The 25,770-nt window shown below is 37.2% G+C and overlaps 1 protein-coding gene across 1 annotated transcript; it reads right to left on the bottom strand.

The window, feature by feature from the left end:
- Nucleotides 1-3,585: 3,585 nt before the first annotated feature.
- Nucleotides 3,586-9,053, bottom strand: SLITRK6 (SLIT and NTRK like family member 6). The gene is made up of 2 exons (XM_040991026.1): nt 8,546-9,053; nt 3,586-6,257 (listed from the first exon to the last, which is right to left on the bottom strand). Exon 2 carries the CDS (start codon nt 6,231-6,233, stop codon nt 3,708-3,710), a length of 2,526 nt encoding a protein of 841 aa, XP_040846960.1. The 5' UTR covers nt 6,234-6,257; nt 8,546-9,053; the 3' UTR covers nt 3,586-3,707.
- Between the last annotated feature and the right edge of the window lie 16,717 nt (nt 9,054-25,770).

Genomic DNA, 25,770 nt, shown 5'->3' with positions numbered 1-25,770 from the left:
CATTGTAAAAATTAGAAAAGAAGAAAGGAGGATGGTGGGTGCGAATGCTGGCAGGAGACAGGGTAGGTGGGAACTGTTCCCAATTTCTTAATCTTTATTTTGGTATACTTCAAATTGTCCGGTAATATAAGTAAAAAATAAAATTACAGAAAAATGAAGTTTGTTATTTTTTGAATTGTCACAGAAAAGACCATCCAAACTTAATGGAGTCCTATTCACAATGACAAGGTCATTCATGTCCCTTTCTCAAATCACCACCCTTATAATTTTATTCTCTTTTACAGAAACTTTTGCTGCAATAATTATGTGCAAACTCTTATGCGTGTGAAAATCGGATGTAATTTATTGAAGCAACTATCTGTGTTGAAGCGCTTCAGCTAGTTAGTAGTATACCTTTTGTTTCTTTCCAATGTTCACTGATTATATACCCATTACTTACTGTAGAAGTGTGATGGAGAACAACTATTGTGATACACTATTTCACCTTTAACAAAGTCTCTATCTCATTGTCTCTCTCTTTCTTTTCCAACATATTCATAACAACAATTTAAATATTTCTGTCTGCATAAGTCTATCTGTAAAAATATATATTTATAAATATGGAAGGGTATAACAGAAGGATATAAATCATTCGATTTTAAAATTGCATTTTAATGTTGAAAAGTTAAGTCTTTTTAATTAATAGAGCCAAAGCATCAAGCAGGCATGACAGCGTATTTGACATTAAAATTCATCTCATATTGAAGTTGCAAGAAAAACTTTTCTTTGTTCCCTGTAAAAACATGATTCAAAAATAAAAAGAGAAAGAGAAGAGGTTTGGAGAGAGGTAAAGAGAGTAAAGGGGGTGGTAAAGGTAAGAGAGAGAGAAAGGAAGGAAGGAAGGAAGAAAGAAAGAAAAAAGGAAGGAAGGAAGAAAGGAAGAAAGAAAGAAAGAAAGAAAGAAAGAAAGAAAGAAAGAAAGAAAGAAAGAAAGAAAGAAAGAAAGAAAGAAAGAAAGAAAGAAAGAAAAAGAAAGAAAGAAAGGAAGAAAGAAAGAAAGAAAGAAAGAAAGAAAGAAAGAAAGAAAGAAAGAAAGAAAGAAAGAAAGAAAGAAAGAAAAGAGGGAAGAGAGAAACAGAAAGAGCTCCTATCTTCTATATCAGGCTTACCCACCAAGTGTTTGCAACAGTACAGGTTAGACCAGGCCAAGTTCAATCCAAGTCTCCATGAGTGGCAGGGATCCATGTGCTTGAGTCATCCACTGACATCTCCCAGGGTTATTTTAGCAAGGAGCTGGAATCAAGATCACACCCGGGAAATGAATTGAGGCACTTATTGCACTATGTGATGTTGGCACACCAGTGTCCACCACTGGGTCATTTGTCCTTCTGCTGACTTTTACTCTTGGCATTGTGTATTAATTTTGGAGATATTTTTAAATAGCTTCATTTTTAAAAAAATCTGTTGCTGCTGATTGTAAGTTAAAAAATAAACACTATGACATTAGGCAATTAGCACTAACATTTAAAAAATATTTCCTCCTCCCTGAAGGAAGGAGCACGCCTCTGACTCTATTCATGGATACATTCCAAGGCCCCTTGGGCACAGAAATTTCTGAGATTTCCTAATTCTTCTGTGTACCTGATTAAAATCAAAACATTGGCAGATATTCAACTGGGTAACAGAAATGCAGTAACATAAATCTGACTTACTTTGTTCTGTTTAGAATGCAATTTTAAAATCCGTGCTTTGGGGGTTTACTATTCACAACTATGTTGAAAATCTTACAGAAGATGCGGCTTGTCATATGCGCACGCCATTGTCCTTAGACAACGACAGAGAGCAAAGGATTCCCTCGTTGGGCCTTCCAAACTGTCAAACTTGTAAAGGAATGTTGGGACTTAAATAAAACCTTTTAATGCACAATGCTTGCTTGGTTTTCATTAAAATGCAAAATGATTAAAAATTGGTGATAAGATTTCACACGTGACTCAAAAATAGTCTATCCACTGTAGCATGGAACAATCTCTAGCTTCCAATGCTTTTATCGGCAGAAAGACAACATTCAATTTTTAAAATTTGTATCTGTTGTAAAAAGTAACAAGCTGAGTGATAAAGCAAAAACATTTCATAGAGTATTCAGGGATCACCGATAATTTTATGTAAATTAAAGAAAGCATTTCCTTATAAAAAGTATGTGCTTCAACTCTGTGCCTGATTTGGCATCATGTTCATAATTACATAATATGATAATTTCACTTTGCCTTTTGTAAACCTGCCATATTATTGATTCTGTATTAGAAAGAAGAAGCACAAATCACACCCTTTTTATTTGTTAGGAAAATGATATTCTTGGAGGAGAAAACTGCTACTCATACTTGAAATTCAGCTTCGTGTCAATCATACCCAGAAACTGAACGGCTTTTTGCACACAGTGAACATAAAGCTTCTGTGTGAACAAAGCAAATAATCCTCTCCTTTTTGCACGTGTATGTATGTGTTAGTCGTGTCTGCACTCAATTACAAATCAACTAACGGAAAATGCCACATTTAGAAACAGAGATTTGATTTCAATTTTATTGTTGTGAGCATTATTTTTAATTTTCTTGAAAGGCACCCAAGAATAATTATTTCTGTGAACCAAAAATATATAAAACTGTACAGAATAAATAGTCTATATAAATCTAACTATGCCTTCTCATAAAATAGAGCTACGTCATCCCTCTCTTTGAACAATTTAAACCACTTACCTTCAACAGTGCCTTTTGATACTAACATATGGCATCTACCAGTATACATCAATAAAAATAAAATAACAGTTCATTTCTATTTGTTTTACCTTTGCAGATTATTTGCACAAGAGACATTTCTATCATGGTCATTCAAATTTACAAAAGATTAATGCCAGTAAAGAAAGCAACCTTAATAGATCTTCTAATCCTATTTACAGTTGAATTTCAGTAGCATTTAAAAAGAATATTTAAACTCTGAACACAAATGACATACTCAGCTCACAGCAGCTTTGACAGTCAGGTTGTCCACACACATGTGCAGATAAAAAAAGTTTGCCTATTCTTTCTACCCAAACTATTCATAATTTGTATCTTCGCTAACTTAGAAAGCACAGAGTGACATTCATTGCAAAACTGAAGGATCAAAGCTTGGATCCACCCATGGCCTTTAGAAACAGAAGCCTCTCATTTTTTCCCTTACATTATTTATAATTTTGATGTATCAGTTCCTCTTGCATGTATTGCAAAAATATTCTGCCAGTTTAACAATATACATTTTAAAGCACACACTCATTTTAAACAATATGTTTCTTACATATTATAACTACATATACAGGTATATATACATCTTAAATTGTGAAATCCAATTTTATTTAATCTGTGGATAAAGCAGTTCAAGAAAATAATGGTTACTTAAATGTTCGACTCTTTTTTGTTGTGCAAGATGACTTATGAAACGCTTTTAAGTATGTGGAGAAATATTACTATAATCCTTGAATGAATGATTTACAGGCAAGGATTTATCTTATTCGGGAAAATAATGTCATGGCTTCTCCCAGTGATCCCTGAGTTTCTTTTTCTTCTTTTTTTTTTCCCCCAAAGAATTACTGCTGTGCTTAGTTCTGATTGATGACACAGTCACATAAGGCACTTACATACAAGGTTTGGGCTTAAGACAGAATCACAGTATTTCTGTAAAAGCATCCCAGCTCCTGTCTATGTTTGCTGTTCTAGGACTTCCAAGTAGTCAGGTTCCGCATGTAAATTAGCTTTGAGCTCAAAATATTCATTTTTAGTCTGTTCCACTAATACCTTCCTTGGGCGTGAATACATTAACGTTTCCATTAACTTCAATTCTTCATGAGCCCCAGGATAGTGTACCTCCATATCAGGCTGGAGTTGGGCAATGTTTTTCCTCAGGTATTCTGTGATTCCCAGTTGCTGAAGTTCTCTTTCTTTCTCTAAAATATTCCTATATAATGAGCTGGCATCCTGGAAAGGTAAAAATTCTGTTGATTGGTCTGTTGTTTTATATTTCAAATTTGACCCTGTGAGCGGTGAGTGATTTTCTCGTTCTAAAAGACTTCTCTGGAGATGTTTGGCATCACTTCCCTCTTTCTCATTCCTTTCTTCTTCCTCTTCCAGGTGCTTTGGCCCAAAGGATGGACTTCTGTAGACATGAACCATGGGGCTTACCATGCGTTGCTCATAGAGTGAGGCTGAAGGTCTCTCTGTTGTATGGTGAGTCGTTTTATGACCATACATGCTGTACTGAAGGTGCAGAGGACTGTTGTCCCTCATTTGCTCATCAACTTGTTTCTTTTTGTATCTTCTCCTGCGGTGGAGAACAAGAACCACTATTCCTGCAGCACAGAACACAATCGTTAGGAACACAATCAGAAGGCCTAGTATGAGGACAGATAGCGGGACGGCATCTGTGAGTGATCTTAAAATAGTACCAGCTGTGTTTGTGGCCGTTGCAGGAGTGGTGACAATAATGTAACCAGCCTGGGTTGGAAGGGATGGGTTATTTACTAAACCTGGGCAAAGAAGTTCAGTGGTGAGAGCTTTTAATTCCTTGTTGTTGAGATACTCTGGAGAAGAACAGAAAATGTTGTCAGTCACAGTGTCCTTGTTTAACTTTTGTATCCACTGTTGAAGTCCAACCAAGTCACAGGAACAGTCCCAAGGGTTATCTTCAAGGTCAATCTGGGTCAGCAAGTCAAGATCATCCAAGATGTTACTGACAGGTAGATGGGAAAACTGGTTTGTCTTAAGATTCACTCTAGTTAGGGGAATGCCTGAAAACACACGTGGTGGTAAAACTTGTAGCAGGTTGTTATTTAAGTAGAGGACTTTAAGTTTAGGCATTGGGTTAAAGGTACCGGGTAATATTTCCTTAACTGCATTGTACTCAAGATACAAGTACTCAAGATTCTGGAGTCCCAGAAACATACCTCTGTTTAATTTGGTCAGGTGGTTTCCATTTAGATAAAGTTTCTGTAATCTTGTTAGATTCATGAATGATCCTTCTTCAAGAACCTCAATACGATTGTTTCCCAAGTGAAGCATTTCCAAAGTGAAATATTCCACTAGATCAAACTTCATTACTGTGTGAATAATATTCCCCGCCAGAATAAGCTTTCTAGGATTTTGAGGAGGGGGTTTTAGGTCTGAGATACTTTCAATATTACGTTCCTGACAGTGTATGAGAAGTCCGGACGGGGATAGGACTTTACAATTACAAGGAATAGGACAGTAGGGTTCTGGGAGTTGAGTGGATGGCTTTGTAATATAAGGTATCAAAACTGGTGCCTTTGTGGGTGGTTTTAAAATCAACATGGTCTTGCTTGATATGCGACTAGCACTTACTGAAGATGTTGCTGCCACATGTAACGATCCAGAAGGATCCTCGTGTTCTTCATACACCGGTGGAGTCGGGCAAATAGATTCCGTCTTCAGTCGACTTAATATGCTCCCTTTTAGTGACGGAGGGCTGTTGCATACAATATCTCCAATTACAGACTGAGGAGGCATGTTCTCCAACCAGATTTTTAGCTGTAGCAAGTCACAATTGCAGGCCCATTTATTATCCTCCAATTGGAGATCCAATATTCGGCCAATATGTTCTAAGAAACCAACATAAGGCAAAGTTTGCAACTGATTTCCACGAAGGTCTAGATGGGTTAAAGGAACAAATCGAAATATATTTTGAGGAAGACTCTCAATAGCGTTGTCATTTAAGATTAAAACTTTAAGTCGATTGAGTTTGCTAAAGGCACTTGGTTCAATCACTGTAATAAAGTTATTGTCTGCTTGTAGGAATTCCAAGTTTTCCAATCCATGGAAGGTGTCCTCTTTAAGAATTTCTAAAGAATTGTGATTGATATGAAGTTGCTTCAGCAGGCCAAGGCCATTAAACGCGCCAGGCTCAATGTCTGCTATATTGTTAAATCCGAGGTGTACTGAGATGGCATGAGAGAGCCCAGAAAAGTCATTTGTGCGGAGCACTGTTAAGCCATTATTTAGCAGGCTTAGGTGGAAAGGTCTTGATGGTGGCACAATTATTTGGGATAACTTCTTGATTCCTTTGTCTTCGCAGTTTATTAGCATCGTGCCATCTTTCTCTTCACAATTGCAAAGAGAATCACAGGAACCCCTGAATGAGGGGCCTGGAGATTGGGACTGTAAAGATACACAGGCAAAGAGAGCGGCGTGCAGGAGATGAATCAACAGCTGCATCTTGGCATTGGCTGGAAGCAGATTCTGTAACATAAAATGCAGTTGCAAGAGGTCTTAGTGGGAACAGGAGGGAGAACATGGATCTAGCATTTTCAAAATCACAGAATTTCATCATAACATGAATCACTGATTACTATGAAAATATAAATGCCCTGCTAGAATTATATTTTTCTTCTATTTTGCTATGATTATTAGTAAGTTTCATTATAGGTTATATTTACTTTAGATCATGATCAAGATATAAAATTTAGAGAATTTATAATGCTATGCTGGCAGTATTTTCACACCTGCCAAGCATTCTGCATCCTAATAGATGAGAGTGGAATTTAAACTGGTTAGATGTAGCATTAATGTGTCATATGATGGAAAGTTGCACTGTGGAGGTTATTTTCTTTCTGTTTTGTTGTTTTACTTTAAAGTAGATAAATTAAGAATGGACATTTTCATCAAGCAGGTATCTAGGTGATAATCAGCAAGACAGAGAACTCATGGGAATGTTACAATAAGATGAATTGATGTATGTACATATATATGTGCGTGTGTACATGTACATATGCATACATGCTTCAATGCAGTATCTTTATTTAATCTATTCATAATACAATTTGTATTATTGAGTCACAGGTTCATGACACTTAGAGTTATTAAAAAACCTTTAGAAAATGATTATATAATAAAGTAAAGCACAACGAACAAACTTCATTTTCATGATTCTCTAGGGCATTTCGTAAAGTACAATACTGTCAGATAAAATGGTTAAACGTGCTTAGTCGAAATTTACTGAACTCACCTTGTATTGACTTTCCAGCTATAATATTTCTCATTACTATTCTATTTTTTAAGGAAAAGGCTAAAATATAAACACTAAAAATATTTTCAGCACATATTCTAGACTCTTGTAAAAGGATTAACAATGTCTCATATAAACTACAAATGACTTTCTAATGAGGTCATGAAATCAGCATTAGGACACCGAATGTCATCACATGATTAAGCTGTTGATTTCTTTTATTATTAGGCTTTAAGTTCTAGCTAACCTTAAAAAACGCAACATGTAAAAATCTTTGAGGATATCTCCAGTGTTAGAAAATTATGCTTCTAGAAAACAACATTATGTTATACAATTCCCTAAACTCTCAAGCCAGGCAGCTGAAACAATAATTCATAAAAGGAGCTCAACTTTAAAAAGATAGCAGTAGCAAAGTAAATATATGTGATGCTAAGGTATATAATCTTATGTGCAGCCTTGAAATATGACTCCTTAACTTTACATATACTAACTTGTGAGGCACACACCACATCCCATGACAATTCAACTTTTCCAAACGAAAACGTCCTCCATTTCTTTTGGATAAGATGCGAACAGTAACTTCAAATGTTAGTAAATCTTAGTAAACCACCACACAATGAAATATTTCAAAGTCCTAGCAATAACCTGAAACTATGCTTTAATGTATCTAAAGTACTTTGCTTTCTTGAAAATATATGTCATGCCATGCTTCTAGAAGTCAAAAGGCAACTGAAGAAATCAAACTAAGAGACAAATGATCAGATTTTATCTTTCCAGAAGGAATTAGTTTGATTTTAAACAAATCTAAGTGCTGTGCTTAGAATTCAGCAACTTGTGATTCAGAGTACTCAACTTGTGGATTAGCTTCCACAACACTTAAAATACTTCTCCACCGATTACCAGAAAGGAATGTGATTCACTCACAAAGCACAGCTTCTAGAGAAAGTACTCAATAATTACTAGATGACAGCCTTTCAGTATCTGTTATTATCTCAGGTATATTTCACTCTTTCCACAATGAGCTAAGAGGCAATTTCTCATATTTTCAGAAATACAGACATGCAATGAGGGGTTCCACACCACCCACAGCACAGACAATGTTTAAAAAAGCCAAAACTCACATTTTTTTTAGAAAGCACATATATGCAAGTCAGCATACAATAAAAGGACCATATGCACAATGCAAAGCATCATTTATTTACTTATATTTCAAATTCAACACGTGCATTTCCTAGTGACCTTTTCCTCTGAAAGCACACATAGTTAGTTTCCAACCGCATTCTGCATGTTATTAAAGGGATAGTGGCTAATCATTATGTGTGTTCTTTTCTGCAGCCAGCTGTTCAGCTAAATGTCTGCTTCGCACAGAAAACAGGCATCAGCTTCGGCGTTTGCTGTGCTGCTGAGCCAAAATGAAACTAAACAGCTTTTAATGCAAAGTTAAAGGAAGCAAAGATATAAGCTCAATGCCTTTATGATCATGCAGAATAAGTTTGTAAAAGCACCAAAACATTCATCTTACCTTTAAAGCAGAGACGCTCCCCGGCGCTATCTGGACACACAGCTGGAAGAGGTGTTCAAAGTAATTCTGTGTCTGTGTTGGAAAAAAAAAGCCAACACCGGACCACTGGTACTTTCTTCTCAAATATCACTTGGAGGCAAGTCTCAGTGCTTCAGAAAGTTAAAACTTCTGGCCCAAGAGAAAATGCTGAGAATTTCATTGAAAATATTTCAAACAGAGTGTTACTAAGGCATCCTGAAGCAGTTGTCTTTTTTTTCTCCCCAATTAAAATTCACAGCGTACTTCCAGGCTATGCTGACTTTTTTTTTTGCATATAGTTAACCATTTGTAAGATGCCGGATGCAGTAAATAAACAAGATGTTTCACAGAGCAGAGATGGATCAGTCTTGCTTTCTTAGTTTGTAGGTCCAAGCTGCAACGATGCTGCTTCCTCCCGTTCTAGTCTTTCTTGTTAGCTCAGTTTGTTATTAGTCAGATTGCCAAGGGCTGGGAGGTAGGCGTAAATAAAGAGACTACTTGGCTTTTGACTCAGCCTTTAAGCCCATCCCCATCAGAGCGCTGTAAACTGCCAGTGTCATATAACACGAGACAGCTCCACCTTGGGACTGCTCAACTCCTCCTCTTTCTGAAAATGGTCTTCCCAACCCTTTTAGTACCAAATATAGCGCAAGTGAATTCTGATGAAAAAAAAAATGCAGGTTGTTTTAACCATTTTGTAGTAGACGTTGCTATTGTAGCAAGCTAGAACATGCATTATGTTAAATTTTCATCTAACCCTGGGCTTGACTGTTTGCACACATGCAGAAAATAGGCAAGTACACTGCTTGTGAGGACAGTCGCTGCACTCTGTTTGGTCCTGATGTTTACACTTGAAATTGTTGCTAATGACATTTTAAAATGTTAACACGAATGTCTGTCTGCGACTTTTAGTTTGGTACTTGCCATGAAGGAAAAGTTTGAAGCCTTAAGACAAGGACTCAAGTTTTCCAGTTTATTCTTTCTTTCCCCAGAGCTACTGTCCAATAAAAATCTAAAAATTTAGCTCACTTTTAGTTGTTTTAAGATGATCTTTATTTAGAATAACATGACAACTTAACATATATTTACAGATTTTAACTAGGTAATACTTTCTAATGATTAAACACAATACAAATCACTCTTAAAATATGACATTGCGCCTTCACAGATATAATTAAGCAAGATCAAATGGATAATATCCCACAGTGCGTGGTGCTAGGTAACAGAGCTTTTTTCTAAACAGTTTGCGTTGAAGAAATTACTTGTTTCTTCAGCTCGTAAGCTTTCCTGAATGAAAATATTAAATAGGGCCATTATTCTCCAAAATTATGCATTCAGATCCATATAATTTTCATATCCCTGGTGTGGCTTATTAGCTTTAGATAATGAAGATTTGGTGATAATACTTACTTTTCCTACTTTCTTCTTATTTTATTTTCCACTCAGTTGATTCATCACTTATTTTAATAACATCATGTACATTCTGGAGAGATTGCAATATAGATAAGAACCGTAAGAAAGAGAAGAAACAAGAGAGTGAGGAAGACTTAAGATGAATAAAGGCTCTGATGCAACCTGCTGCCGGCTAGCTAACTTGATTCTCCCTGATGATGTAGACAGGTCATTGCAAACTACAACTGCAATCGATGGGCAAACAAACAGCTAGAAAAATTACCGTTCAACACCGCACACAGAATTTCTAAATGTATTCATCTAGAGGCAAGGTCACAGGAGAAACATCCCGAAATCAGAGTAAGTGATTTAAATATCAGTCAAAGCTCGGTGTAGTCAATGAAAGTTTCCTGCACATGATTCTTTCCTTTGTTCATTTTAATCAGCACTTACTTTACTCCTAATATACACACAGCACAAATATGAGGTTTTTTTAATTGTTTTTCTTTTCCTGTATGCCTAATATTGACGTACTGACACACAAATTATGTTTTCAATACATAATAGTAATGGGGACAAGAGAAGACTTTTTACAAAATGCCAAAGAGCTGTCTGAGTGGAAATAAAAAGTAAGACTTGGGGAAAAAAAATAGCTGTTTGAGAACATTCCTTAACTTTTCAAAATGACAAAATGGGTAAATATCCAAAGTAGAGGATTACTTCAAACCTAGCTAAATTTATAGTTCACTTGATCTTAGCCAAAAGGCTGAGAAGCGCTTAAATGTATAGTTTATATTCAAATAATTATGGATATATTTCTAGTTTCTTAGTTATTGTTAACAGTAATTTCTCAGCTATTACACTAAATTAGTAATACAAACCATTGCTTCCAGAATGTTTCTAGTGGGACATATGATTACTGAACATTATTGATTTTAACCTTAATTCATTTTTAAAAATATTTATTTATATTCACTTGTTTCCGACAAACAGAGAGAATCTTCTATCTGCTGATTCAGTTTTCAGACATCTATAGCAGATGGAACTGGGTGGTGCCGGATGTGAAGAACTTGGTCTGAGTTTCCCACTTGTGTAACAGACACACAAAACTCGAATCACTGCTTTCATTGGTGCGTATTAGCAGGAGCTGGACTCAAGAGCAGATCTTGGCCCAAGCCGGGCACTCCAATACTCGATGCAGCCATACAAAGCCACGTATTGGCTGCTGCAGCAAACAGCTGCACAAACTGTGTCCCTCAATCAACATTTTAATCTATCTAACAATATTTTAAAATTACATGGAAAAGTGTTTTCTCAATAAATTCTACCAGATTTAAACACATGAAATAATCATGGGATTATAACATGCAATAAATTTGCCATTTCACTTATATTCTGTTCTCACTAAGTCCATATCAGAAAATCACAGTATATGAGCTATATTTTCTTATTACTTTTAGCAATATCTGGTGCTCGCATTTTAGAATAAACTGAAAAGCCATTGTGTGCAATGCCAGTATTCCATATGACCTTTGGTTCATGCCCTGGTCTTATTCCCTACTAATGGCCTGGGAAAAGCAACAGGCAATGGCCAAAGTACTTGGACTTTTGCTACCATATGGGAGCCCCCAAAGAAGCTGCTGGCTCCTGGTGTTATCTTGGTTTAGCTCTGACTGTTGCAGCCACTTACTGAATGAAGCAGCAGGTGGCAGATATCTCTCTCTATCCATACTCTCTCTCTCTCCCTCTACCCAATCCTCTTTTTCTCAATAAATAACAAATATTTATTGAATTATAAAAGTAAATCTTCAAGAAAAAAAATGCCTCCTTGGGGTTGGCTCTGTTACTTGTTGGGTAAAGCCTTTGCCAGTGGGACTGGCTTGCCATACGTGTGTCAATTTGAAACCCAGCATCAACACTTCCATCCAGCTCTCTGAATGTGTGCCTGGAGAAACAGGGAAAGACAGTCTAAATGCCTGGGTATCTGTACCCTCGTGGGAAATCTGATAAATGCTGGTCTCGTGCCTTTGGGTTAAGCCTACCTCCTGACATTTTGTAGGTAGATGATAACACGATACTTTTAATTTCTCTCTTTCTCCTCTTTCTCCACAACTGATATTTATTGGACTGATAATACATGTGCAGAAAATAAATGCAGAGTTCAAAATTGATCACTAACAAAGGGAATAATGTATACATTGTATTCATTCTGCATAGAACCACTTGTGCCTCAAAGCATCCTCAACATAATCTCTGGCACCATGCACAAGATGGCAGGTGAAGATAAATGTCATATTGATTTTGACTTAAACAAGGGATAGAATGCCAGAGAGAGAGTGCTCTGCAATGTCTGTGGCGTGTAGACTGGAGTACATTTACACAGTCTGATGGTCAAAGCTGTGATACTTGGTAAATTTTAGAACATAATAGTACCTTAGATGATTTTAATATTCACCCATAGTTTCATTTAGAAAAACAAACACATTTAATCCAGATGGATTAGAAGTGCAGAGGTGGGCACAACCATCAGTGGTTTAATCTTTTGCTCTATAGAGTTGCCTCCAGCTTCATTCCTTAATGCAGAGATAATATGACATTAATATTACTTGTTGAGTGTTTGTAAAACTGTTATAAAATAATTATGTATTACAAATGCTTGGAAGAGAGCTCTGATTGGAACCTCTGTGTGCACTGTATTTTGAGCTGCTTCTACTGAAGTGCATCAGAATATTAAAGTAGTACAAATAGTGGCTGCATTCACAAATGTGGAGAGATTGTGACATACTAATTTCCTAAACACTATTAAACACATCTATCATGTTTGTCATCTTGCCTGAAATTATTTCTTTAGTGTTCAGCAGTTAGCAGGACAGTTAAGGCACCAAATCAAACGTCTCCTCCTACACTGAAGTGTGCAGGGCTTGTATTGACTCAGTCTTTCAGCCAATGCAAACCCTGGGGAGCAGTCGTGATGGCTTCTGGCTCAAGCACCTGCATGTCTGCCAACTTTCGAACCTGGACTATGTTCCCAGCTCCCGGTCCGGTCTTGACCATGTGGGTATTTGGGGGATGAAGGAACGGTTAGGAAGCAACAAAGAGTCTCTCTCCTCTCTCTTTCTCTCTCTCTTCTACTGTAGATTTCACTCTCATATTGTCTCTCTACTTCTTATTTACAAAAAGAGGAGGGATTCCTTTAGGCCTCTGTGAATATTTTAATGTATATTTATAAAATTATAAAATCAAACACACTCAGAATAAATTGCAAAAATAAAAAAAAGGAACTGACCAACAATTTCGTATGTTTATTGCATTATATTCTCAATCTGCTCATGTGTAAAAAAACTGATCACTTTTTTTAAAGCACTGATGAATAAAGCATATATAGAAATTTAGATAAAATTATTCATATTAATTCTTGTCATAAATATTAATAAAACAATGCTACTTTTTAAGCAAATCCCATTCCATGAGATATAGTTCCTTCTGGATTTAATTTTTTTTTTTTTTTTTTTTGCATCTTGAACTTCGAGTCCTCTTGTATGTATCACCGCCCACTGTCGAAGCTTTAAAGGTTGACGCCCTCTGTGATCATTACTTTGCAGACATTTCCACGGTCTAAGGGCATGATAATTGCAGATACCTTGAATTACGTTAGTAGCATGCAATTTACCAAAGGAACATTACCTTTCACTGAGGAGGACAGTATTTTCCCACCTTGTAATAAAATTGTGCATCTTTAGGAATGGTAAAGGCATTCGCATGTGTCTTCTCCCATAATGGCTTGCTTCAGTAAAATGTCCATGTGTCCTAGAGGAAATTTATAAGATGGATGAGATATTTACGGAGTCACAGCAGAGTGAGTGTTTAGGAAACTTGCCTTCTGCACTGAACCTTTAACAAAAAGGTTAATTTGTTATTTAAATCTTAAATTTCCTTCATGCCTAATTTGATCTGAGAGCAAAGGTGGCCGATTATGAAACCGCTTTATTCTAAGAGAAGCTTTTACTTCCTGTTGGCGACTGGAAGTCTGGTAACACAAAGGAATCCTCTGATACCTTTGTTTAATCTTGCAAAACCTGAAGCAAAACAAAAGCTTCCCTCAGAAACCGTGCACTATAATCAGTTCCTCACACAGTGAGTTGTAGAGACTTCATAAAGTCCCTATTAACGACAAACAAGCAAAGAGAAAATTGAAAACAAACTAAAACCTGTTCTGAAACGCATCCACCAAAGGAGCGCTGGGCAAGTGAGCCAGGTGTCCTGGTTCTGCCCCACTGTGAGCTCTTCTGACAGCAGGGTCAGGCTCTTGGAGCAAAGAATCTTTACTTCTCTGTGTTTCTCTCCCCATGTTGTGGCGTAGCACGTTGCCAACAGAAGGCATTCAAAGAGGAGTCTTCTTGGAATGTTCTTTCGGTTGACTAATCTTAGAACACTGACTTCTTTCCTCGGGTGTGTTTCGAATTAAATAAGTAAATCTGAATCTTTCCAAATGCTGCTTGGCAATTAACACGATTGTTGCTACTGAATCAGTCGCATTGTATTCACTGACACTGGGAGTACATAGCACTGAATGACCGTGCAAGGAGACAACAGCAAGAGATTTAAGACCCCCTGGCCTCCCTAGTACCCATAACATCTCATACCTCATGGCATCTGCTTGCCAAACACTGCTCAGTCACAGTGATCTCTAATAATATAAGCTTTATAATATTTAAAATTCATGATGTTCATCTATTAAAAAAAAACTTATCAACTTACTTCAGTATGTAAAGTGATCTATATTGGCCCTGTTGTTAGAGACTGGTGGCTGCATCCTCACTGTCCATGTGCTGGCATCCCATTTGGGCACTGATTTGTGTCCCCGGCGCTCCATATCTCATCCAGCTCCCTGCTTGTGGCCTGGGAAAGCAACAGAGGACAGCCCAGAGCCTTTGGCCCCTGCAAGCTCTCGTGGGAGACCTGGAGGAATCTCCTGGCTCCTTGCTTTGAATCGACTCAGCTTCGGAAATATGGCCACTTGGGGAGTGAACCAGCAGAACGAACTTTTTGTCTATCTCTGCTCTGTGTCGATCTGACATTCCAATAAAATAAATACATCTTAAAAAAGAAGTTAGCTACATTTAATAGAGAGGAGGTAATCACCTTAATATTGTTACGTAGGGCTGGCATTATGACATTGTGGTTAGGCTCCTTCCTGTATGGGCACTACCAGGCTATGTCTGATAAAGCTGCCTCCTAGTGCACATGAAAAAAAAAAAAAAGGTGGAGGATGGCCCGAGTGCTTCGGCCACTGCACCAAGGGGCACACTGAGCCCTGGCCCAGCCCTGGCTGCCGCAGCCATCCGGGGAGTAAACCAGCAGACTGTACATCTCTGTTTCCCCTCTCTGTGAGCTGGCCTTTCAAATAAAAAAAAAAAGAAAAAATCTAAATAAGTAAATAAATAAAAATACAACCTATATCCGTAAATGACACAAAATTCTAAGAAAAACATTAGTGGTTCATTCAGAATACTTAATGTGAATAACATTTCTACCTATCAAAATACAACTGTCTAAGCATACATTGGGTGCAACTGTTCAGTTGTCTCTTGGGGAGCTGATCTGCATACAGGGCTGCTTGGTTCTGGTTAGCAAGAACTCCGGAAGGCAGCAGATTATGGCTCCCATACTTGAACCTGTGCCACTTATGTCAGAGACTTGGATTAAGTTCCTGGCTTGTAGCTTTGACTTGGCCGAAAGTAACAGCCCAGGAGGTAACTGACTATACCTAGGTAGAGTTCTGTTTCTATTCCTCTATCTTTTTTCCTGCTGTTAGAATAAATGAATATGTGAATAAACAAATACAAATCTCATAAAATAAGAATAAATAATAACTTATTTTAATGTCAGTAGCCAACTTGAAATTCATTGGCTGAAATGCAGCTAAAGTACTGAAATTGCAATTGTACCAACTTCATAATTGGATTTATGCTCTGTGAAAAAAAAATAATTGACAAGTTACAAAAACTGTTGAGAGTAGAAGCTTGAGGTTGGCATCATGGCATGGTGAGAAAAAGTCAGCACCTCTAACACCAGCATCACATACGGGCTCTGGTTCTAGCCCCAGCAACCCCACCTCTGACCCAGCACTCTGCTAATACACTCGCTGAAGCACCCAGAAAGGACTCAAGTGTCTGGCCCCTGGCACCCACATGCTAGAATTTTCTAGCTCCTGGCATTGACCTGGCTGTGCTTTAGCCATTGCAGTCATCTGATGAAGGAACCAGAAGATGGAAAAATCTCTCTCATTCTCTTTCTACTCTCTCTTTTTTCTCCTTCTCTCTTAAATTCTTTCAAAATAAACCAATAGTTTGTTTTTTAAAGTAATGAAAGCTCATAGTTTGGTAAGTGACTAAATACATTTTCAATTTCATAATGCATCTTGGATAAAAAGGGAAAGGAAAAAATGTAAGGCACATTGATAAACAAGAGTGGTTTTTAATGTAGCCACCTTTTCATGCTTTGGCTGTATATTTATTATCTAGATCAATTCCATTATTTCCTCATAATAACTGATTTTTTTAAAGATATATTTAGGGTATAAATATTCCTTAAATATTACTGTGCACAATGTATTTTTAAAGAAAAAACACAGCATAATTAATAATCTTCGGGATTCCAAATGCTGAATTGTTTATGACACATTGGTCACTGTGATGTAAAATGCAAACTAATGTCAGTACTCCTGTGATGCTGTGAACATCAGTAGTTGGCAATCAAAAGGCTGTATTAAGTTAAGGTTTCCTAAATAAACAGATGCCTTTTGGGTTTTTTTGAGTAGAAGAATGCAATGAGTTAACTCTGTTGAAGAAAATATCAAATACATTTTTGGCATGTTATTATTTTTTCCAGAGAAATTAGGAATACATCCTCTTAAAGCACCCGTTTGAATAAAAAACTACTTCTCTTACTAAAACCGTGTGATATTCGAATAGTATTGTATTTTCAGTCACCTGACAAAAATAAAATAAACCTTAAATCATTGTTTGTATTTTATTTTGCTAACAAATTTAACCAGGCATTTACAATATTTTCTCATTTGCTTTTGTAGTTTAAAACTAAGAATGTTTGGAAAATACTGACCTGTAAAACTTCTAGGTAGTTATAAAACAATTTGGCAGTAAAATTATTTTAAGATAGAGCTTTCTTAAGAAATGAAATCAGTTCAAAAACAACACTTACCTGTTCTTCCTGTATCGAGATCAATTCCTCCCACTACATATTACTCATCTGGCATATCAGTTGAAACTAATTTTAATAATCCTCAATTTTAATGGAGGAGAAATAATTAAAGATAAATATCTTCAGTTTAAAATCAACCTTGAGTGTTTTTATAAAATTAATAAGTTAGGAGAGTCATTTCTAAAACCACCGGTCACTTAAAGCATTTGCACTCTTCTAGCCCCCTCTAGTGGATATTTTTTAAAAAGTGAAAAAATTCTTAACCATAGTGCAATTGTTCCCTGGATGACCAACAATTATTATGATGTACTAAGATAAACCTGAACAAGAAATGAAATTGGATTATATCTAAAAGCAAAACATTACAGAATATACATGTAGAAATCTGTTTTTTTTAATTTTCTAGCATATTCTTGAGAAGAATCGTAAAAACTACTTCATATATACGTATATATAGCTCATATATACATGTACATTTATTAAATATCAAACACACACATATATAAATTCAAGAAAAAGCACAGGAGCCTTACGAGATGGCTCAGTTGTCTGGATTCCTTCCCTTGCTATTGCTGGGATCCTCTGTGTGCGCCGATTCATATCCTGGCTTCTCCACTTCCCCTCGGGCTCCCTACTTGCGTCCTTGGGATGGCAACGGAGGATGGCACAACTCCTTGGGATCCTATCACCTTGTGAGATCCGGAAGAGGCTCCTGGCTCTTGACTTCGACTGGCTCAGCTCCAGTCGTTGCAGCAACTTAGGGAGTGGACCAGCACATGGACGATGCCTCTCTCTGTCTCGCCTTCTCTCTATGAATCCACCGTCCCAGTAAAACTAGAAAAATCTTGAAAGGAAAAAAAGAGAAGGAAGGACAGAAGGAAGGAAAGAAAAAAGGAAGACAGGAAGGAAGGAAGGAAAAGGAAAGAAGAGGAAAAAAAACAATATGCAGAATTTATTTGAATTAATTTATCTTAAGGTGGGGCATTCTATTTGTGTTGAAGATGCCCTACCACATATTGTAGTATCTACCTGATGAACACTGGTGAGAGTTAAAGGTGTTTTTGGTCATTGGACTCACCTGAGAGATGGAAACTGAATCTCCTGGCCAACAGTTTTGGTCCAGCCCAGCTGCAGTCACTGTGGACAGAACCAGCAGAAGAAGCCTTCTCTATGTGCTATGTGCACTGTGTCTGTCTTCACAAGGCCCAAACTGTAACATTCCTTTAAAAGGTACAGGCAAGGGTCCAGCGCAATGGCTTGGTGGCTAAAATCCTCCCCTTGAATGCACTGAGATCCCATATGGGCACCTGTTCAAATCCCAGCAGCCCTACTTCCCAACCAGCTTCCAGCTTGTGGCCTGGGAAAGTAGTCTTGGTCAGCCCAAACCTTGGGAGCCTGCACCCACGTAGGAGACCAGGAACAGGCTCCTGGCTAGTGGTTTAGGATTGGCTCAGCTCCAGCCATTGTAGCCATTCATGGAGTGAATCAGCAGACAGAAGATCTTCCTCTCCATTTCTCCCCACACACCACCCCAGTATATCTGATTATCCAATAAAAATACATCTTAAAAGAAGTAAAATAAGATTTACAAGCAAGTCTGTTGGATACATATGCAATTTGAGAAAGTTATCAGTGGCATGGCAGTGATAAATATTGGCTTACTGAACTATGATTTTTACTCTGATATTTAGCCTTTTTATACATTATTTGATCTTGTACTTTTTGCATGAGTTTGAGATCAGTGAAGCAGTTACATGGCAAAGTACTTTTCGGAGATACGTGGATAATATAAACAAATAATTGCAACCAAACAAATTGAAAGAGGTCATGCTAAATTCGATAAAATCTAGAATATGTTCATATAGAAAATGTTTAGAATCCATAATATCAATTTGTATGAACATACTGACTTATTTTATAATTATTTATCTTACAACATTGTCATAGTTCATCATTGGTTGACTAATGAGAAATTAAGCAAAAATAATCAGTATTTTGACAAAAATAGATACTTCATAAGTTAAAGCAATCAACAAAATAAAAATATAATTATTTTCTACTATATTAATGCTAAATCCTGCTAATTAGTAATTTCACCTCATATTAATTCTTCCTTAAAATCATGTAATGTAAGTATCTGACTTATAAGTTGATCATTGGAAAGCATTTTTTGGTGTAGGTCATCATAGAAGACTTGTTTGATAACACAGGTCTTTGCACAACATGATTGCATAATCTTGGTACAAATTCACAGGTAAGGCATGGGACTTAGCATGTTTTTGTGCATAAATGGGAAAAGGATTAACTCTATTTGAGATTTTTTTTAACTGATACTTATTACCTGGCTTCAACAAGGCAACTTGAGTTTTTTGTTTTGACAGTAATCAGTTTTCAATGCCAAAAATTTATATAAATATTGCCAAAATCTAGCAACTCAAATTTTAAAATTGTAACAATGCCAATTTGATAGGAATGCATCCTTGCCTGGGAGTAAAAATGCTTTATTTTTGTTTAATATCTAATGAAATAAAATGAAATGGAAACATGGATGAAAAATCTTTCCTTACTTTATAAATCAAACAGATGATTGTGAAGACAGATAAAGGAAAGTCAATATGCCAATTTGCTGCTAAGGTAATGTTGACAAATATACTGTATAAAGAGAAACTTAGAATCTGAAGCTGAGGAAGAAAAAGGCAAACAATTCACCATACAAACCTGAATTGAATGAGGAAAAGAATAGAGTAAAAAATAGTATAAAAGAAAACACAAAATAAACACTATTTAATGAGCCATAAAGTATCAAATGCTGGCTAAGGAGCAGCCTATATCATACAATGGAATCAAGGGTAAAGTTTATAAAAATGCCACCACATTTGTAACTTTTTATGAAAATTCTCCCTATGTGAATATACTAGTATCTGGCTTGTGAGCATGATTGTTGTAGGAAAATATCTATAAAATTACACATTCCTAAGCATGTTGTAAAAAGGATAAACACATCATTTTACTGGAGTTCAAAACCTCTTTTGATCTCTCCTTTCAGGATCTTACTCATGTTCCCTTACTCCCAGTTGCCATATCTTCCTCAAGCACTCCGATTCCTCCTGGAGGACCAACGCTCCACTTCTGAGCTTCATCTTTCCCAGGCTGGTCAATTGGAGCTGATCGCACAAACCAGGCAACTGTAATGCATAATGAGGTTTTCTTGGCAACTCCTGGTCTAACCAGTGAGACTGGCCTCCGTAATGTTATGCAATTTGATTCTTAGGGTTTTGCTTTTTGCATAGTAGACACTACAAACAATTGGTCCCTAAATATTTCATTCTTCCTTGCATTGCTCAAATTCCGTCTGCTTAGACTGTTCTTGGGTCAGAAATAGGCAGTAGTTATTGAATAACGTGATGGTCGGGCCTCTCTGTAAACCAGGGCTCTAGTTGAAGAGCTCTACCAAGAAAAAAACTTGGATTAGTGTGAGTCTCCAGCAAATTAAAAAAAAAAAAAAAAAGAAATCTTAGCTGTTCGGCCTTTGAATAAGGAAAACAGTCTTCTCAAATGGGGACTCAGTAGAAGCATCCCTCCTACCTTGTAACAATGCAAGGAATCAGGAAATGAAGTATTCAAAGTTAAAGGAGCTACAGTTTAACATTTGGTAAAGATTTTTTTTTGTTTGTTCTAAATTGAAATTATGACTTTTTTTTTTTTTTAGTTTTAAAGCAAGATTTATTAGAAAAGCCGAGAAGGGAGGCTCCCATCCTAGTTTGAAATTTGCTTGAAGCTCAGGAAATAAATACGTTCATAAAATAGTTGTAGAGAAGGTGTTTTCTTAAGTAAATTAAATACAAAATCAAGTATGTATCTAGCTATAAATCCGACAAAGCGCACATACTGGAAACAGTCTTAATTTGCAGTTCAATATCTCCCTCTGGTGTTAGCAAATGCTAATGAAAATTGTGAGCATGTGGCTACCTATAAAAATCCTAGATTATATTTAAGTCAATGTCTCATTACTTTTACATGTGAAATCAATTCTTCGTAAGTACATTCTATGTTGTCTTAAATAATAGTAATGATAATGATAATTTGCATACATTGCTAGACTATACCATTTACTGGTGCGTGTAGAAGCTGGAGCCGGTAGCAGGCAGAGCCATCCTAGGCTTCAGCACTTTGCAGACATCTGCAAAACCTGGTCCTGGAAGGAAGCCAGGCAGACCTAAGCTGCAGTACCCACTGGAGCACATGAGAAGTGAGTTTATTGGTTAGCCAGGCCTGGCTGGGTTGCAGCATCCACTAAACATGTGAGAAGCAGGTTAAGAGGCAGCAGCGTGGAGGATAATTGAAATTGCCCTGCCCGAGCCGCAGCAGACACTACTGAGTGGGAGAATTGGGGCTGGGTGAAGGCAGGGCCAGAGCAAGTCATAGTATTTCTTGGTAATTATTGTGGCTAAGAGCAAGCCATGCTGGTTGAGCTGTAGCACCTACCAGCCAGGAAATGAAAGGGCAAGGTATAGGAACTTTACAGACTCTCCTGCTGGGTTACAGCTACCACTGGTATACACAAGATCGTGGCTGGGCTAGGTTGCTGGCAAATGTGAGAACAGGTGAGGGACAGCCTTGATTTGGGTCATTTAAGGTCATTCAACTAGACTGCTCCACCAACAGACACATGCAAAATGGAGTTTGGAGGCCAAACTGGTGGGAATTATTTGGGGTCTCCCTGGCCAGGCTGTAATACCCACACGTGTGTGATAGCCAGGCCTGGGCATGGACTGTTATTGACTAGTCATAGCACCCACCAGTTTGCCTAACAGCTAGGTCTGGCTGGGCAGATGGTATCCACTGATAAATCTTTTGACTTGTACAGAAGATACATTGAATGAACCTAGTCCTGTGCTCACTGGCACACATGGGAGTCAAGTCTGAGGGCTTCCCTGGCAAGGTTTCTTGGAGGGGTGCCCAACTGGACCACTTCCCTCAGGAAAAATTGCAAAGAAAGACATGTCAGGCAACCTCTGAATACCTGTTTCAGGACTTGGCCACCTCAGTTGCCGACACCCGAGCAATAGAGAACACACCCAGATGCACAGAGAAGACAAGACAGCTCATCTATGCTAATAGAAGACGCGAGTACTTCATCAAAAGATGGAAAGTAGTACAATTTGAACGATTGTTCTGGCCAGGCTTTGCAACAAGTATCTAGGTCTGTGGACCTAGTGAAATAGTTCTGGTCAGCCAATGACCCTCATAGATATTTTCTCATGTCTTACACAATGAAACTGACAACTTCTCACAACTGTTAAGATCACTCAAGTAACACCCTTGAACACTCTTCATCATATCAGGGTCTCTAAAGTGATTATCAAATGACGATCTCTGTCCCAGGCACTGAGGTAGTTTGATAGTAGACACTCCCATGCCATTAAATCCTCCCCAGCATTGACACAAGGGAAAAAAGAAAAAGAACGAAAGAAAGAACAAGAAGAAAGAGAGACAGGCAGAAAGAAAGAATCCTTCCTCTGTTCTTGAACCACTCTATCCTAATCAGAGACCCACATGGGTATGCGACACTCTCACTATTCAATCAGTTTTAAAAATAAAATAAAATAATATCTAAAAAAAGAGAAAACAGTAGGGAAGAAAGAATAGAGAAGTGTTATACACTGTTTGTGGGAATTGAAAATTAATGCAGCTATTATCTGTACCCTACATTGTGTCTAAAAAGCAATACCAAATTATGGAAACCATTAAATCAAATGGTACAATTTTGAAGAGGCATTTATGCAGCAGCCATACACAGTATCTGCAGTAGTAGAAAGACCAAAGATAATCCACAGAACTCTGCCCTACACATATATACGATGGACTGTTCCGTTTGAGCAATGGAAAATGAGTTGCAAAATACATGACACTTGCACATCAGTTCCAACATTTAACAAGGAGCTTTATGTAAAGCTCTCAGATACAGAAAAATGCATAATTTTAAATAACTCAGTTATAAAGATTTATATTTCATTTAAGTGAATATATATTAAGAAAACAAGACTTAAAGTCTTCTATTATTTTTTAAATAAATCATGCTGTGATTATTTGACATCGCCGCCAATCTCTGCTAATGCTGCGAATAGGAGCAACATATAAATCTAAATAACTTATTTAAGAAAGTAAGAGTAAAACTACTAGTCTGAATAATTCACAATATAAAATTATTTAGTGTTCAACAGGTCACAGCTGCCTTGCCATTCAACAACAACAACACACACAAACGCACACACGCGTTAAAACATCTGTTTGTCTTTATTTCCTCATATTTGGTGTATTTTTAATTATGATTCATTTTGCTTCTTCCTTTAGATCATAATACTAATGCTTATAAATTCACATTACCTTACTCCAAAACTGTGGTTAACTTAACAGTTGACAAACTAACAATGATAATCCTATTACACGATAATAGCAGAAAATCCAGTTGTCTAGATTACATTCTACTTATAAGAACAACAGAAAAAAAATGCATGCAACTTCAGTTATTACTATCATGATAAACAATATTGAAACAAAGATTGATTTGTAATACATGGGCCTAATTTCAAAATTTAAGCAAGGCCAACTTTTCTCTGTGTTTGTGTGTGTGTAGTGCACACACACCTGGACTTACGCTTTTTTGTGTATTTACAGTAGAACTCTTATCCTGGAAAGATGAATATGACATGCTGGCAGTGTTCCTTTCCATTGCCTTAACATTTAGAGAGGAAACTAGCCTAAGGTTGTGAGCTACACAGCTTGAAGATCAAAGAGTCTCACAAGCTCAACAATATTGCCAGGTGCACAAGGGCTGGTGCGGTGAGTTTGTGTCCTCCCCTTAGGATGAACTAGATGAAACCCAACACAATGAATCAGGATGAAACATGCACGGTAAAATTCCAGTATCCAAGATAAGTGTACAGGATTTTAACAATGGAAGGATTTCTACTCAATTTAACTTTGAATTAGCTTAAATATAAAGTATTAAGTTGGTTCTTACAAACTATTATTGTAAACATGCTGAACAATGAATATGTGGATGAAAATTTCAACGATTTGATAGTCAAGTGAAAATAAATTTAAGTGAAAAATACTGTTTCTGAGTAGACTAATTTGAGCAAGAATATCTGAATTTTGTTTTTGCTTCAGTGTCATTTCCATGTGGGGATTTTGCCTGCCACCCTTTTTTCCCTGATGGACATTTTGAACAGTTTCAAGTGAAACAGAGTTTGAGAGAAGTTAAGTTTGGCTGAGAAAGTGGTGAAAGTAGAGGTTGGCTCGTCTGTTGGCATCAATGCCACACTTTCTGCCTTGCTTCTGTGAGAGAGTACAGAGAGCTCATTTTCCAGAACAGCTTATTGATGGATCGGTCATAGAAGGAGATTATCAACAGCAATTTGGTGGCCCTGGAATCTCATTATTGGACCCATGCAAATGTCTCTCAATTCTTCTTTGCTGCTGCAGGCTGAAGTTCATTCACATTTAAGGAGCTGAAAATAGTGAAGTTGTGTTCAGCTTCCTCTGCATGCTCTGTTTTGTTACTTGGTGCCCAGGCATATTGCACTGCATTCTCACATCTACCTTGGGAATCATTTATGGTAAATTGATGTAATAAGGAAAACTTTGCTTTACTGATATTGAAGTTGTTTCACAGTATCCAGCCATTGACAAAGGCTTAAAATTAACCCTTTATTCAAGGTGCAAATCATGTATCATTTTAGTCCTTTACAGTAACACTACCCTATACTTTGTATGTCTCTTTGTGCATGTCTCTTTCTGTTACATTTTTAAGGATGTATTTATGTATGTTTAATTTTAAATCAGAGTTACAAAGAGAGAAGCAGAGACAGAGAAAGATGTTCTGTCTGCTGGCTCACGTCCCAGTTGGCCCCACTGGCCAGAGCTGGGCTGGTCTGAAAGCATGAGCCAGGAGTTTCTTCAGTGTCTCCCAACATGGGTTCAGGGGCACAGTGGTTTGCTCCTTCCTCTTCTGGCTTCCTAAGCCATTATCAGCAAACTCTATCGTTAGCGGAGCTACTGGGACTTGAAGCTGCGCCCATCGAGGATGTTGGTGCCACAGACTAAGGCTTGGCCTATGACACCATAGCACCAGACCCACATATGAATCCTTTCTATGAAGTTACTTTGAGTCTCATCTTTTCAGGTAGATTCTGAGAGATAAGACCTTTAATAGTTCCAGACTTGCTGCCAGTCTTGGTGCACATCTCATTCATGGTCATTAGGAGCCCTACTCAGTCTCCATAAAATCTGCTCTCCTTACTCTGTCAACGGATACCAAGACAGCAGTTGCCAACTTGTGTCTTTTCCAGACTTATTCTAGAGGAAATGCATCCCTCTGTATTAGGAGGTGCAGTCTCCTGGAAGCTTCATGCATTTTAAATTGAAAAAAAAACTTTAAAAACTAGAAGCTATAGAAAAATAAGAGTTAACAAAATACTAAAATGATAAATTAAGAGATGTTATATAATTTTACTATTTTTCCAAGAAATGCTCTATTTCTTCTATCATTCTGAATTTTTTAGACTCTGACTGTTATGATGGCTTTGTAT

Source organism: Ochotona curzoniae, unplaced genomic scaffold (genome assembly GCF_017591425.1).
Source record: "Ochotona curzoniae isolate NIBS_2020 unplaced genomic scaffold, NIBS_Ocur_1.0 contig_64, whole genome shotgun sequence".
Lineage (NCBI taxonomy): Eukaryota > Metazoa > Chordata > Mammalia > Lagomorpha > Ochotonidae > Ochotona > Ochotona curzoniae.
This window is presented reverse-complemented; position numbering and strand designations above follow the sequence as displayed.